Source organism: Cucumis melo, chromosome 3, assembly GCF_025177605.1.
Source record: "Cucumis melo cultivar AY chromosome 3, USDA_Cmelo_AY_1.0, whole genome shotgun sequence".
Taxonomy (NCBI): domain Eukaryota; kingdom Viridiplantae; phylum Streptophyta; class Magnoliopsida; order Cucurbitales; family Cucurbitaceae; genus Cucumis; species Cucumis melo.
In genome coordinates, this window is record NC_066859.1 from 30,690,153 (window position 1) to 30,706,442 (window position 16,290).

Sequence of the window (16,290 nt, forward strand, 5' to 3'; positions counted from 1 at the left end):
CACAGAAGTGTTGAATAACTGTAGTTAAGAATCAATATAAAAGAAAAAAGAAGGCCAAAGAAGAGAATGTAAATATGATCTTATGAAATTCATGGAGATATATTCATATGGTAGCGCAGACATTGCAATGAAAGCTTATAATACATTTAGGCTTATAACCAAACACAAAATTAAAGAAAATACAAATAAAAATAAAAAAAATAAAAGAGGGAGAGAGAGAGAGAGAGAGAGAGACCAAACCGGTGACTGTGAGATTATAATGGACTGGTGATGGGCAATGAAGATAGGGATTGATAATTGGGGATGAAGATGATTTCCTACCTGGCATGTCTAATCCTGTCCTTTTATAATTCAATTCCTCTATTCTTACCTCTTCTTTCTCTCTCTTGATGGGTCCATTTGTTGCTCGTCAATTTTCTAAAATATTCTTTTTTATTTTCTCTTTCTCTCTCTCTCTCTCTCTCTCTCTCTTTTCTCTGTTGTATTCTTTGATTTTTTCTGGGGAATTGGAATTGGGAGCTAAATCTGGTTCATTGATTCTAAATTTGTAAACTTGCAGATAACCCAGTTTTGTTTTTACCGTATCTTTGGATTTGCATTATTCAGCATTCTTCATTCAATCTTCCAAGCATAGAGAAATAAGCAAAATTTGGATGATCCAGCAGCATGTTCAACCTCTCCAGAAGTAGAAATAACTTCTCTAATGGACATTCCTGTAGTTGATGTTAAAGAAGAGGTTGGTGGAGGAGTAGGTGATGTTGACGGAAGTGATGATGATGGAGATTCAGACCATGATGAGATTGGCCTGAATATGAAAAGCCCGTACCTTGGACCAGAACCAAACAGCCAATCATGAACATCCCAGTAAACTTCTAATCTTGTTCTACTGATTAATATAGATTCATTGCCTCTGAACTTCCAATGAAGGTGTTTGATCTTGATTGCTGGTTGGCCATCGATCCTCATCTCTAGTTCTGGATCGAATGAATCAGATAAACTGGGATTTGTATTGTTGACATTGATGAACTCAATTGAGATGGTGTGGAGCTTGCCTTTCTCATGGAACTGAATTCTGGTGGAGAACATTTTCTTCCCAAATACATGTTCTTTCTTTGAAACAAGAGTTGGCTCAATCAAAGCTGGCCGACAACCTGTCTTTCTGAAAGCATCTTTCTTGAGATCCCCAATAAGCAAAACAACTTCCTCTTCGCAGACAACTGCTACATAGTAATCTGACTGTGGTTCTGTCTCTCCATTGAATTTAGCACTCTTGAGGTCCCAAACCACATCTACAGCTCTACCTTCAACTTCAAAATGCTTAGAACCTTGTTTTCTCCAGAAGTACCATGGCTTCATCTCAACCTTACATTGATATTGCTCGTTTCCTTCTGGTCCTTGAACACAGATGGAAAGACCATGGAGTAACAGATTCTTACACCAAGTCACTGTGATGAGACGACACTGACCAACGATCTTTGTTTGATACACTGACATAAACACACTTTGGCCTGATCGGATTACTGAACCTGGATCATTACTTGCCCTCTCCCCAAATGAGAAACAAGCAGGAATTCCAATTGAATCGTGCATGGCTTACAACCTAATTGTGTTAGAAGATGGAAATGGAGTTTGGGATAAACTAACAGAAAATGATGACAGTAGAAAGCAGAAAGGAGGAAGCTGAGAGAGAGAGAGAGAGAGAGAGAGAGAGAGAGAGAGAGAGAGAGAGAGGATCTGGACTAGAATATCATTACCCTTGTCCCAGAGATCTATTTCATGGATGCTGACAGACAACTTCTTGGCAGTATGTGCATAGGAAGAGGAAAGAACCCATTATCTGAACTGGCAGCTCTGAATGTGAAAAAGGAGGGACGAGGAAGAAAGAACTGGACACATTTTATAATGGAAAACACCTTCTGCAAGCTGTGTTGAGCATTTCCATGTTCCTTCAAAAAAAAAGAAGAAAAAAAAGAAAAGAAAAAAGAGACTACAGAAATAAAACTATTTCTTCTGCTGTACAAGTGATTTGGTCTCAATAATGGGTATTAACGCCTCCCATCTCCATAAAACTTAACTTTTTTCATGCACGGTAAAAAGCAGACAAACCCCATTTCATCTAATGTGAAAATCCCTCAAAAAAGGGAGGAAAAAGAATTGATAGAAGAGGAAAGATTTTAGGCAGTCTTGGAGGCACACAACCATGTGAGTGAGTGTGAGGAAGAAAAAAAGAAAAAAAGAAAAAGGAACTTCATTAAAATTTGAAAATCATTTGGGATTACTATGCGGCAGATGCTATTCTAATAATATAATGAGATCGAGATTTGTATTTTTCACCTGGGTTTCTCCTCCCCTATTTGAACTTTGCAGTGGAACTGTTGGGAAGAGCAACTTGGTAAGGAATCTGAAAGATAGATGATGTAGAAATGTAAAAAGAACTGTAGTTTAGGTAACAGAGAAAATAGTCCAGCTTCAGTATTCACTGTATGAGTAACAAGAAGTAGGATTACCTTGAAAGTAGAGAACAATAAACCATAACCCCACTTGTCTGCCGTTGAACATGAAACATATAGAGAAGAACCAAAAAAATATCAGTCATCTTCAACTTTCCTACATCCGAATGACTTGTGAGTAATGTATGTGACCGCTCCAAGGTTATAATTATTATGTTGAATAAGAGCTAATGAAAGATGGGGATGGGGCTAATCGACGAAAATTCTTTAAATTATTTAGTGTTCTCCCCTCGACATCGCCTCCATTTGACTTGTGTCAATATTCAGCTTCAAAACCGATCCTGTATTTTAGTGCAGTATGATCGACTCAACACAGTTCTGCAACAATAATCACTTAAAATAACAGCTTTAATCCTGGGTTAAACATTGATCTTCTTCAAAATTTGAAGCATCAGTATTAGATTTGCTGTGAGCAAATAATTTCGCATTGTAAAACAAAATAGAGATGAAAAGGATGGAGCATTACTGAAAGGGGGCTGGTGGGATGGAATGTTAATTGGTATAGACGTTCAAACGCACCAACACTGAATAAAGAAGAAGTCTCTCTTTTTCTTAAATTATTGGCAATATCAATCAAGAAACACAGTCAATCAGTACAAACTTGGCACCCTCATCATCAAACCAATTTCAAAATACCGATAAATATATGTATATATTTTTTTTTAAAAAAAAATAAATGTCTACAGAACCTAAAGAGGAGAATAATTCAAGAAAAAGTTCAGCATTTGATTCGTAGTAGGAAGAATCAGAATCTACTCGGCTGGTTCTTACTTTGCAAACCAAAAATGAAATAATCAAATCTGCTTTTTGTACACGTCTTTTCAGTTATCAATACACCATGGTGAAAGTTTAACTTTTTTTTTTTTCCAGAGCTAACGCCAGTTTCAAACAATCTTACAAGTTACAAGAACTCTCAGATCGACTCTTGCACCTAAAGTATTTCAAGTCGATTACCATTACAGAAATGTCATCCAGACTACCCCTACTCAGAGCTAGATCTACAAGTTCCTTACAAGCAGCCACAAGTCTACTGGAGGTTGGTATCTTCCTACAACAATCATTATTCTCCTTAGGTGAAAATTCTATCTTCATCTTTTTATGTCTGACCAATGATATTCTCCTTGATTTCGATCCAGGACTTTCAATTTCGCAAGCATAGTCAAATTCACCTTCTTCACAGCTTTCCGTTGGCTTCTCACAGATTGAAGATTGGCCCACCCCCACTTTTGGTTGCGTGACTAATGAAACTTTCCGTACTTTTGATGGACTTGGATTTACAGAGCAACAGGTATGTTTAATGCTTCTCAAGGAACCTTTTGATAGCCCAAAACTTTGATCCATCAACCTCGATTGCGTCACAACATCAATAGTCTCTTGGTTTTCCACCTATGAAATTTTGCAACTTCAAAGTTAACATCAATTGCGAAAACAACACAATCATCTATACTCTGATTAATTTGATATTCACAAATTAATTTTCTCCTTAAGCAGTTTAACATTACTGAAAAACTCCCCAGGTAGATATGAAGTGATTGAACAACTTAACAGATTTCTTAGGACTTCATTTTTTGTTCAAGTTTATTTCCCTGTTGATGTCATAGGAAATCAGGTATTATTTCTGGTAAGTAAACTCGAAGGTCAATCAACTGCTGTCCGAATTTAGAAATCTCATCTCAGCACAAAAATTCACTATGGTATCCTCATAATTCAACCTATTTTAACATATGGTCCACAGAGAGTATTCTCACGTGAACATGATGCATTTTGCTGAATATTAGTAAGAGATAAGGTGACCAAGTACAGATGTATAAATGTGAGGGTGTATGATATTATCTTTTAATATTCATTTTTAAAAAAGTTATTTTGGAAATACTTTTGTAGCTATTCACAGATACGGCTTTCTTTTGTAATCTATCTTATCAATCAAGGAAATAGTTTTTGTTTCCTATTAAAAGAAAAGCTACTTTGGAAATGAGACAGTTCGCAAACTTATTTCCAAATATATGTCTTAATAAAGATGATTTTATTACAACATGTCAGATATACATCATCTTTTGAAGAGCCGGTTTCAGCTTGTTTCTTTCAAACTGTATTCTCACTCATCATTGAAACCAAGATTTCACACTTCACTCAAAACGAGAACATTTTCTAAAAGTGATTTCATTTAGAACTTTCATAATTTTCATTTTTAAAATTTTTTAATTTAGTAAACAGAAAATATATTCCTATGAAGAAGCCATTTACAAAACAAGGGAGATGAGTTATCCCAAAAAAGTTATGGGTTTACCAAAAGGCTTCCCATTTGACAATCACACTTTTTTTAGTACAATCCAAGTGGGAGAATTGAAACACATACTATATACCAGTTGATCAGTTTTCACTTTGTCAATTGACACTTATAAATTTGTTTGCAAACAACCTCTGTAAGAACACACGCACACACAAAAGAAAAGAAAAAAAAAAAACCCATGCATATGTATCTGAGAATTCATCCATACCTTTTCCCATAGCCCATCAGTGGCCAGAACTAGAAATTCCAAGTCTCCACTAATAAGCAGGACCTTTGAATCAGGCTCTGCCGTCACCCAGTCCTTCAAATGAGCATCACCAATGCTTCTAGAGACAGAAAGAACTCCATGAACTCTCCATGCTCCCCTATGAATCTCAACATATCCACCCTACAACACAACTTCGAGTTCAAGTTCATTGTACAACCTTGCTTTTACGCACTATATAACAGTTAAAACTTAGTACCTTGTTTTCTATTCTTTTACGTTCATCCTCCTGTTCAACTCTATGGTCTTTAGTTACTGCTTCAGCTACTCCACCTCTAGAAAGAACAGCCCTACAATCTCCCAAATTGGAAATAATAACTTCTTCTCCTTGTATCAGAGCTGTGACACAGCAGACACCACTGCCTAATCCCTATAAAATTATGGGAATTTTAATTTTTATAAAACAGTAGTTCAAGTTAGACAAGAAAATTGCAATGTAAGGAGAAAATATAGCTGCATTTGCAATTACCAGATTCAAGAAGTCTTTGTCCGTTTTCAAGAAAGCAGCTTTAACAGCATCCTCCTTATTTGCAGATCCCATGCAATTGGCCACCCCTTCAAGTATGTTATTGTGCAAATTATCTGCAACAAATTTCGCTGCCTTCCTACCTCCATGGCCATCATAAATGCCAAAAAAGGCCTAGAAAGAAAAGACAAATCAGGATAGACGTAAACTGAATCAATCTGCTGGAATTTAAAAAGAAATGAAAGTTCAATAACATTATTTAAGTGGCCCAAGCAAGGAATGATCTTGTGAGTATCTTCCATGAACCTCTTCTTGCCCTTGACGGAGAAAACCCCCACATGATCTGCAAAATCTGCAAAAGCAAAGGGTAAAGGCCACAGTGAGGAGTAAAAAAAGAAAGTTGAGGAGAGTAGAGTAATTCAAGTTCACCATTCCCAGTGGAAGAGAAGGAATGAGTTGGGGGAGTGGCGTCTTGATCAAGTTTGTGGGGATGAATCTCCTGCGGCTGCAACAGGGTAGGGATCTGAATGTTGGGCGGTCTTTTCCTCTTCAGGCAACAAGAGGAGTGGCTAAATCGAAGATCAATTCCACTCATCTTCTTCTTTGTCCAACGGCTATGAAAAATTTGAGGGAAACTGCTAAATACCTTTTTAACACAAAGTTCAAGCCTTCCCAGTTGGGACGAATTAAATATTACGGTCTCAACGCTCAACTCAACGGTCATTAACAAAAAGAAAAAAAGCAACTTTTCTTCCTATTTATGTTCACTTAAATCACTCAGTTTTTGACTTGATTTAGATTTGAATGACAGTTAAGTTAAGGTGACTGAATTGATAATTTTCAAAAGAAAGAAAGAAAAAGAAATAAGAAAGAGAAAGTTATTTATAAATTAAGAAGTCAATTCAATTAATTAAGGAAGCGCCCATGATGTTCGAATATTTGAGTGAAAAATTAATTACGATGGGTCGCAGTTAAGTTAAGTCAAAGTTAAGTTTGAAGACGTGGTTGACTGTGTTTACCAAACACTAGGGACGGACCTTGGCAGAAAGGTTTCCATTCCATCGAAAAAAAATTGAAGGAAGAAAGCGTCTACACGAAAAATTGTTTTCTTAGAGATTTCAACTTGATCCACTTCTTTCTTTTTCCAGATCTTGCTTGTTGCTCCCATTTTTTATTTTCTGGTTTCTTAGTCTCCCTCGGTTAGTTTATTTCTCTCTTTGATCTTTAATTCTTTTTTCTTTTCAGCTCCTTTAAATGCCTTTCTATTTCTATGCTTCTGCTTTCAAATTATGATTTTTTCCCTACTTTTTCCTTTATTGTGAAGTCTTCGGTTAGCTGAACATAGGGCTCTTTAGTTTATAGCTTCCAATTCTCTAGTCCCATTTACGAGTTTTCCATTTTCAGTTTATTTCTATAAGTTTTTTCGTTTTGGGGGGGAAAGGGGTGTTTCCAGTTTATTTTTTTTTTTAAACAAAAAGATTGAAATTTTCTTTCGCTTCCAAGAATTGGATTTTTATTGAAGTCCTTCAGTTTTGCAGATAGACTTTATGTGAATTCGGCTTGCCCTGCTATACTCTAAAATCTAAATCACGGCGGAGGTTTGGATGTTAATATGGGCAATTCGTCACGCAGGTCCAGAATTTTGTCTTTTCCTCTTGGAGATCAATTATGTTGTATAAAAGTATGAAGCTTAATGAAATCTCAACTTTTTTTTTTTTGGTTTGTAGTACCGTCAGTAGAGTACCCAATGACGCCTTGAAATTGAAGCTTATCGTAGGTGCATTTGTGGGAGCAGTAGTTGGCTTCTGTATTGGAGTGTCATTTCCAGTGTTATCATTAACTAAAGTATGAACACTTGCCTTTCCTCCTCTCTTGGACTGGAAAGCCTTTTCTAATTTCTACTGCTTTACCTCCTATTTCATACATTCTAGAAATTCTTCCTTTTTTCCTTTTCTGGATTCTTTTGTTTAATTTTTATGTGTTTATTGTTCTTAATTTCACAGTTAAATCTCCCATCCAATATTTTTCCAACTGTTGGTCTCGCCTATATTGATGGAAGAAGAAGCTCAGACCGCTCCAAGGGGTTATTTCTCGATGTTCGGTCCTCTGTTAAGAATAATAATAGCAACTCAAACCAAACTCGGACTTCGAACGAAACATCAATGGTCATTTCCATAACTCTCTCGATGTTCGGTCCATGACTGCTTGCTTAAAATAATTAGCTGCAATTAGGGACCTTAACATGTTCATGTCTGGTTTCAATTGCTGATGGGAAGTAGATTCATGTGCTCATTGAACATTTTCTTCCTTTTCATGCTTTGTCAAAAAAAAATATTATATGATACATTGTGTAATGTTCATTATTCGTTTATTGATAGGAGGCTCCGTAAGATATGGACGCTAGAGTAAATCGTGGTGTAAAAGAAATAAATTAGAAATGTTACAGCTAAATGATAAAGCGCCTGAAAAATTGAATCACAGTTTCCACTCGACTAGACAACGTGGTTTTCCAATTATGACAGATATCAATTTCCTATATTTTACAGTTCAATGCTTTTCTTGAATGGATGGATGCCTCTTCTGGTTTCTATGCATTGCAGTTTTTATGTGTGTGTATATATATATATTCCCTAGTGTTACAGACCAGTTTAGTAAATTAGGTAGAATAGATCCAATGGATCACCACAGATCTATGTGATTTAAATACTGTTTTATCGTTTCAATTGTATACTTGCTTAGTATGGATTTTAGATGCTAATTGATTAGCATTCTTATGCATAAACCAATTGCAATGTGATTTCTATTTACATTGTTATTGATTTGCATCTCGTCTTCAAATTTTGTGCAGATTTGGGTCCCATCAAATCCTAGAGGTGCAGAAACCCTTCCTCCAAAAGTTGTTTCTTCTGAATCAGATTTGTATGCACGTAGACTGTGGGGCAATCCTAGTGAGGTGTGTATACCTGCGAATTATAATGTTTGTATGAATTCAACTTTAAACTCCTCAACCACCACTGGATATGTCATAGAAGACTAAATTTGGTAATAATTTCCATTGTGCAATGTCTTACCATTATTAGGATTACATACTAGGAATTGTGGAAGAGCAGTAATGTTAAGTTACTATGCAGCTGTAATGTTAAATTAGATTATTGAGAAACATACTTTAGCAAAGTCTTAACACAAAGATAAAGATTGATCAGAGCGACCTTTGCAGGACCTGACCACCAAGCCGCAGTATCTTGTCGCTTTTACAGTTGGTTACAACCAAAGATACAATATTGATAGAGCAGTCAGAAAGGTCCGTATATGTATGTCTTTGTGCGTGTCCATGTATTTGAGAGATTGATTATGTTTCTCAACAGTTTTCAGATAATTTCGTTATCCTTCTCTTTCATTATGACGGACGAACATCAGAATGGGATGAATTTGAATGGTCAAAGCGAGCTATTCATGTTAGTGCTCGTAAGCAGGCCAAGTGGTAAACCATTGCCAATATTCTTTTTGACGCTGGGTTTTGGGGGAATTTAATTCATGTTCTGGACTATGTTCAAATCATGTTTTGATTTAGTTTTCTATAATTCTGCCAAGGTGGTATGCCAAACGATTTTTGCATCCTGACATTGTTGCACCATTTGACTACATTTTTATTTGGGATGAAGACCTTGGATTGGATCATTTTGATGCAGACGAGTGAGTTCGCTACGCTGAGAATTGATAAGGTTCTTTGTGTTCTACTTCTACTTTGTCTATTAACTAACACAAATAATTCAACTCAGATATATGAAGTTGGTAAGGAAGTATGGGTTAGAGATTTCACAGCCAGGTTTGCAACCAAGTAAAGGTTTAACTTGGCGAATGACAAGGAGAAGAGATGGGAGTGAAGTTCACAAGTAAGAGTAATAAGACTTTGAGATTAAACTTCTTTTCCTTCGGTTCAGAATGATGATATTGGCTGTATCCTTCACTTATTTCACTGAACCTCCTCCAGAGATACGGACGAAAGACCAGGATGGTGCATTGATCCTCTTTTGCCTCCCTGTGCTGCGTAAGATATGCTCTAGAGTGTTGCTTGTTGCCATTCATTGCCATCCTTTATTTTCACTGATCCGATTCTAGAAGTTGTAGCCCTCTTATAAGTTATATTCAACATTTACTTCATGCAGTTTTGTTGAGATCATGGCTCCAGTTTTCTCGCGAGAGGCATGGCGTTGTATTTGGCATATGTTACAGGTTTCATTTGGTTATCCCCTCACTCCCCATTTTAAAATCCCCTGCATTTTTTCCACTGTAAATTTGTCTGACATCTTACAGTTTTTGGTGTTTGCATTAGAATGATCTGGTCCATGGTTGGGGTCTTGACTTCCTACTCAGACGATGTGTGGATGTGAGGGCGTAACTTCGTCTCACTTTCTTCTTTGATTCAAATATCGCTATTCGGAGATTCTAACGGCACTTCCACTAAACTTTATTTCTTTCTGAACAGCCTGCACATGAAAAGATAGGAGTTATTGATGCACAGTGGATTGTTCACCAAGGTTTGCCTTCACTTGGAAGCCAGGTAAAAGGAAAATAATTGGATATATTTCCTCCCCCGTTTTCCTTGTAAATAATAGTTTTCCATATTGGTGAGTAGAAAATTTAATTGCTAATTACCTCCTCATTTTCCTTTTCCGGCAGGGAGAATCACAAAATGGACAGGCACCATGGGTAGGGGTATGTGAAGTTCTCTGCGTCTCATTATAAGGCCGAAACTCTCTTGTTTTTCTTAATAGTTGTTTGTGTCAACCAACAAAGTATCATCATCTTGATTGTTTACTATTCTATATATCTACTGACATCTTATGGCAAAATTGTTAGGTGAGTGAACGGTGTAGAAGAGAATGGACTATGCTTCAGAGTCGGTGGACAATTGCCGAGAATGCTTACTTAAATGATGTTGAGGATGGGGTCATCCCTTCGCATTCAGTAATGCATTAGAGAATAGAGCTAGTACCCTTTGATTTGTACGATAGTAGTACATGTATACTAAGCCAAGATTTAACTTCGTAAGGTGACATGAGAGAGCCAAGCTCTTAAGTGATTACTTCATCAATTTTTTATTTGTACAATTGAATTCAAATTCCTTCATTTTGTAACATGGTCACTAAGAATGCAACTCTCAAAGGCTTGTTGTATTTGAAACCTTGCTGTAACCTGATAGTTAGAATAGCCAACAGCAGAAAACTTGAATCGCCTTTCAATTCTGATTTAAATGACTCAATTATTTAGTGTGAGATTATTGTTTGTTTTGGTACCCTAAAACTGATGTGAGACCAAAACATGGCAACGGTGGTGTAAAAATAAAGTACTGTAGGAAATAACAGTGAAGATGATCACCATAAAAAACGAGTCGTGTCATTGACAAAGCAAATAACTTGGCGATGGCTGCAGTCAGAATTTCAACTTGCGGACATGGAGCCGGCAGAGGTAAATTGTTGTTCGTTGAAGCAGTTGCTGGTTTCCTGTTGTAGCGTGCTCTGATATATAATTGAATCTCTCTCTGCTTTGAGAATATAATTTTGGCTATCTGCTTCATATTCTCCATTGAAGGTACATTTCAAGCTCTGCATTTTGTTTTGATAGAATCACAAAGTTTGTATTTTTACCCTTTACGTCTTCTGCAGTTTTATAGAAAAGTTTTATACTTTTTTCTAAAAGGATCGAAACATGATTTTGATATTAAAATGTAGCCTAAGTTATGTTGATTAGTATCTCTTTATTTGATCGATGATGTACACCACACCCTGCTTTTTTAGTTTCTATCTTTTCAGTTTAGTTCTGTATATTTTATTAAAAAACAAAAAAGAAATTCAAGGTCATGAATTAAATTATTATGAAGTGTTGGCCTAAATTATGAAAATTGAAAATAGTATGTAGTTTTTCAAAAGTACGAATACATTATTTTGATATTATTGTTCGTAAATAATGCACCATTATTTTCATGAGAATTAGAGGAGGTATAGTTAATTAGCTCACAAACTAAAGGACTATTATTTTTAAATATAGCAAAATGTATCATAACATAGCAAAATGTTATCGTCTATTTATTAGACCGTATGTTAGACTACTATTTATTTATATATATTTCGGGTAGAGGTTTTATTTTATACTCAAGGTGGTGATAGATCTTTTATGTTTTAATTTGTTTACAGTATAGATAGCATGTGTGAGTCACTCTCTCACCTTCCCACCCATGTATATCCCATAGTATTTATTGATCGACATTCTTTTGATATATATATATATTCAACCTTTTTCTTTTTTTTAGTATTATTATTGAAAACTCCTAGAGAGAATTGAGAGAAATTAAAAGAGAAAATTGTAGAGATTTTCTTACTAGAGTTTCCAGTCTACTTCCAGTGACAAGGAAAACATACTAAAATATATTACATAGTAAGAAATAAACTTAAACTAATTAATTAAGAGATGAGATAAATATGCTATTACATAATATTAAATAATCCAACCATTCTAACAAATACATAGAGATTAAAATGAGAGAGAAATTAAGAAAACAAAAGCAAGTTTTCTCGTTAAGTAGAAGAGAGATGGAAATTATGTGTATCCTTTATATATATATATATATATATATTACTTACATATTAGAGATATGTATAGATGTGTGTGTAATAAATAAAAGTGAATTTGTATAAAGTTGATTAATAAAAGTAATGGGAGAGTGGAAAGGCATTAAATAACAGTAGGGCGGCCATGAGAAAGACGAAGGTAAAAGCAAATTAAAAGGGAGTTATACACACACACACACACACACACACACACACACGTGCGGATCAAGGCATGAATTATTATTTGGAAGAGGGTTTTAAATGAAATCTTACATCATAAATGCAACATAAAAATTTGTGTGGCCCAGATTATTATATAATGGAATAATTTTGTATATTCACATTATTCATAATATCTAATCTTGAATTTACTAATAAATGAACTCTTACCTTTCATACGCTTCCATATAAAAACTTCTCTTTTCTCTACCTTTATTTTCCCATCAATGCAACATCTCATCTCCCCTACCAACAATAACTCCCATCTCTCCATTATTTCCATCTTTTTCTTTTTCTGCTTCGTCTTCTAATTAATAAACTTTCCCATACACCCTGTTTATATGCGTTAATGTTTAGGATCTCATGAATAACACAATTCACGATTTTGAAATTAGATTTATACATTTGTTACTTCTAGGTCCATTGATTCTGCTAAAATAAACCTGATACATTAGTTTTATTTAATGGGGTCCAAGATTGGGTGCTCAACAATTAGTGTTTGAATGGAAGGGGGAATATATGTGGAGTGGAGTTACCACTTTTATTTATACATTCACCATTTTTCTTTTTTGTGGTCATTGTAATTAACTTCACATTTGACACCATATCTACATCTTAATAAATATTGGATGAAGATATATCAATTAGGGTTTAGGGTTAATATTCGATGAAGATATCAATCTATTCTTTCTTTTTCTTTTCATTTATAAATTATAAGCCAACCCCATTGTAAAAATTATTAATTGAAACTTGAAACTGCTCCCCCTCCATCTTTATTAATCCATTGTTGTTGCAAACTTTATAACTTCATTAGACTCGGATTAATCCATTGTTTTGTTAGTTTTAATTTTAAAATATATTTTTTCTCAGAAATACTTTACATCCTTTTGAAATGATTAGAATATATTTTTGGTTTTTGGATCAATAAATTACAAGTTTGTGGATAAGTATGATCTTAACATGCAGCTATTATATGAAGAGTTAAATGAAGTGGTAAAGGAACAATCCAAATTAATCCAAACCAAAATTAGCTCTATATATGTTAATTAGAACAAATTCACTCATACACAAAATTCCCATGCATAAAATCTTCTTAATCACACACAGGTAGTTAAGAAATGAGAAGTAAAAAATTGAATGGTAATGTATGGGAGCATCATTCTTATATTGGAAGAAATTAAATTAGTAATTAGGAAGATGTTTAACATGCAGTCCAAGTTAATTAAATGCTATAATATTGATTTAAGTTGAAAAATAATATAGCATATGAACATGTGACTATATTATATGTCATTCATGCATACCAATATTATTTCCATGCAAAAAAAAAAAAAAAAGAAGTCAAAGTTCTGTTCGTTTGGAAATTTCTTTTTTGGGACTTCACAAACCCTAATAAACCCTAAAGTGGTCTTTTTTTTTGAAAAAAAACAAAAAAGAGAGTATATATAATTATAAAGCCATCACATCACATTCATGCACATAATATATATACCAAATCTATATAGTAAGGATCAGATGGATGGTTGTAGTTAGTGCGATATATGGATGATTACTATTGTATTAAACTAATTCGTTAATTAATTAATACAAAGGAAAATGTATATATGGAGGGTAGAAAAGTAGACCAAGTCAGTAATTAATTGGAGGGAATTATTTTGATATATATATATATATATATATATATATATATATATATATATATATATATGATTTCTTTTTCTTATACCGATGAAAAAAAATAAATTAGAAATTAAAATGAGAAGACTTTGTAAGTAGTGATAATAAAAGAAAATATAAAAACATCATTAGAGAGAGAGAGAGAGAGAGAGAGAGAGAGAGAGAGAGAGAGAGGAGAAATAGGTGATGATTGATGTGAGGTTAAGCGTTTTGGAGTTTAGAAGGAAAAGGGTTTAAAAGCTCTGGACATTGGAAAATATCATCCAGAATCAAGTTGTGAGCGTCGCCAAACAGACGGCCGTGATCGGGAGCATCTTGATTAATCAAGGCGGTGTTGTTGTTGTTGAAGTTTTCGTCGGCCAATTGGTAATCCAATAAGTCCAAATTATGACCACTGAGATTGGCGTTCTTGTTTTCGTCGTTATTGTTGAAATAATCGTCAGAGTTGTTGATATTGTTGGAATCATGTGATTTGGGAAAGAAGCCGTGAATTACCTCTTCCAATAAACCGGAATCAGGGGAGTCCTTGGGGAGAAATTCAGAGGAGTAATTTTCAGGAGGAGGAGGAGGAGGAGGAGGAGGAGTTATTTTGGTAGTGCTACTATTATTATTATTATTATTAGTAGTAGTGGTGGTGGTATTAATAGGATAAGAGGGTTTGGAGGAATGGTTATAATTGGAAGAAGGGAAATTGAGGAAATCACGAAGGAGAAGCATGTCGAGAGTGGGAGAAGCGGTGTTGATCCGCTGTGCATGACCGGACCATAGGAAGTCAGGCCCACGATTTGGAGTTGAAAAAATGGGCCAGTTAGAGGAGTTAAGGCGAGGGAGAGAGTGTTTAGGAGGGAAATTGAAGCGAGGGATTAAGTAATCGTCGGAGGAGAGGGAATGAGGGGCGGGTGGAGATGAAGGGTAAACGAAATTGGTGCGAGCTTTCAGGCCACGCATGGAGCGTGCAGCGCAGTCGTAGGCACGTGCAGCTTCTTCAGCAGTGTCGAAAGTTCCAAGCCATCTTCTTTCTTTGGATTGAGGGTCTCGAATCTCGGCTGCGTAACGGCCCCAAGGCCTGCGACGGACTCCACGGTATCTCATTGTGCCACTGGAGGAGTTGTGATCTCGGAGGGTTCGCTTGAGACTACTACTGGTGGTGGTGGTGGTGGTGGTGGTTGTCGTTGTTGTGGCGGTGGGAGTGGTGGGAGTGGTGGCATTGCACTTCATTTGGTAGTCGAGGAAGGGGTTACTAGAAGTATTATTATTGTCAATGGGTACACGCCTGAAGGAGTCGGCTTCCATATTTATAAAAAAGGTTGGGATGTGTTAGGTTTGTAATGGTATAAGTTGAATTTGAGGGATTGGGATTGGGATTGGGATTGGTGTGAGTGTGGCTGTGGCTGTGGCTGTGGCTGTGGGGTTCTTATATTTATATAGTAGGGAGCATGTGGGGGTAAGAGAAATGTGGGGTCACCCAACCGAATCATCATTCTCTCATTCATCCACAATAACCAAATTTAATTTCACCCAAAATTATTGTAAATAAAAACTTCTTCTTTTTCTTTTGTAAAATAATAATAAAAATAAATAACCCATTCGATATGGACGTTGGATTGGGGGTTTGTGTTGGTATGAGCCTGTGATACAAAACGCGTATCCATAAACTCTATACTAAAAGAAAAAAAATATATTTAATATTACAATTTTTGTTTATAGAAAATAACAAGTGTATATATATACAAGGTGAGAGGAGTCGATATAAATGTATTAAGACATTTCAATTACATTCTAACCTCTTTATCATACTTTAAAGCAATGATATTTAATATAATTGTTTCTTTCTCAACTGTGTTTTAAGTCAGGATTTTGTTAAAATTGAAAACTTCAAAGTCTGTACTTTCTAATATACCTCAATGATAGAAAATTTCGTGTAGTTTAATATGTAGGGTTCATTGTAATCATTTTATTGTTAAAGAAAACACACACACACACACACACATAGACACTTCATTTAATTTTAGGATGTAATGTTCAAACCCCAAAATGAAGGTGTAAGAAAGAGAGCCATATAATTTTTACACAGATTTGTACGGATTTGGTGTGACATTTGTGGGGCTGTAGTTCATATCTTATGTTTTCCTCTTTTATTTTTTTCTTCTTCACAAAAATGACATGCTAAAATAATCAAATCCTCCAAAAAAAAGAAAATTTTGATCTTTCCTTATTCGATAATGGCAAAGAAAAGACTAAAACAAAAAGAGATT

At 35.2% G+C, this 16,290-nt stretch overlaps 4 protein-coding genes and 1 long non-coding RNA gene across 14 annotated transcripts; 2 read left to right on the plus strand and 3 right to left on the minus strand.

Moving 5' to 3' along the window:
* Positions 1–52: 52 nt before the first annotated feature.
* On the minus strand, positions 53–6,540 carry LOC103487722 (probable protein phosphatase 2C 14). 7 transcript variants are annotated; one of them, XM_051082478.1, is made up of 9 exons: positions 5,961–6,539; positions 5,786–5,883; positions 5,535–5,705; positions 5,265–5,435; positions 5,009–5,188; positions 2,977–3,896; positions 2,508–2,545; positions 2,335–2,401; positions 53–1,946 (listed from the first exon to the last, which is right to left on the minus strand). In XM_051082478.1, exons 1-6 carry the CDS (start codon positions 6,253–6,255, stop codon positions 3,405–3,407), a joined length of 1,407 nt encoding a protein of 468 aa, XP_050938435.1. In that variant the 5' UTR covers positions 6,256–6,539; the 3' UTR covers positions 53–1,946; positions 2,335–2,401; positions 2,508–2,545; positions 2,977–3,404. The 7 variants fall into 7 exon arrangements, with proteins under 7 accessions (XP_050938435.1, XP_050938434.1, XP_050938431.1 ...); XM_051082477.1 differs by having other exon boundaries at positions 53–2,401; XM_051082474.1 differs by having other exon boundaries at positions 53–2,401; positions 2,508–2,791.
* LOC127148710 (uncharacterized) lies at positions 613–1,590 on the minus strand. Its single transcript, XM_051082919.1, has one exon. It carries the CDS (start codon positions 1,588–1,590, stop codon positions 613–615), a length of 978 nt encoding a protein of 325 aa, XP_050938876.1.
* LOC127148506 (uncharacterized) lies at positions 3,397–4,059 on the plus strand. The gene is made up of 2 exons (XR_007819536.1): positions 3,397–3,546; positions 3,647–4,059. It is a non-coding gene; the product is annotated as an uncharacterized LOC127148506 (long non-coding RNA).
* A 16-nt stretch (positions 6,541–6,556) lies between the features above and the next one.
* Positions 6,557–10,786, plus strand: LOC103487723 (uncharacterized). Of its 4 annotated transcripts, none has more exons than XM_008446153.3 (15): positions 6,557–6,730; positions 7,062–7,163; positions 7,259–7,376; positions 7,535–7,696; positions 8,380–8,484; positions 8,749–8,832; positions 8,897–9,012; positions 9,123–9,224; positions 9,311–9,424; positions 9,523–9,579; positions 9,698–9,764; positions 9,865–9,918; positions 10,018–10,092; positions 10,212–10,247; positions 10,392–10,786. In XM_008446153.3, the coding sequence occupies exons 2-15, from the start codon at positions 7,144–7,146 to the stop codon at positions 10,509–10,511; spliced, it is 1,230 nt and encodes a 409-aa protein (XP_008444375.2). In that variant the 5' UTR covers positions 6,557–6,730; positions 7,062–7,143; the 3' UTR covers positions 10,512–10,786. The 4 variants fall into 4 exon arrangements, with proteins under 4 accessions (XP_008444375.2, XP_008444374.2, XP_050938439.1 ...); XM_008446152.2 differs by having other exon boundaries at positions 7,070–7,163; XM_051082482.1 differs by having other exon boundaries at positions 7,074–7,163.
* Positions 10,787–14,211: 3,425 nt separating this feature from the next.
* Positions 14,212–15,391, minus strand: LOC103487721 (ethylene-responsive transcription factor ESR2). Its single transcript, XM_008446150.3, has one exon. The coding sequence runs from the start codon at positions 15,326–15,328 to the stop codon at positions 14,237–14,239; it is 1,092 nt and encodes a 363-aa protein (XP_008444372.2). The 5' UTR covers positions 15,329–15,391; the 3' UTR covers positions 14,212–14,236.
* Positions 15,392–16,290: the final 899 nt, after the last annotated feature.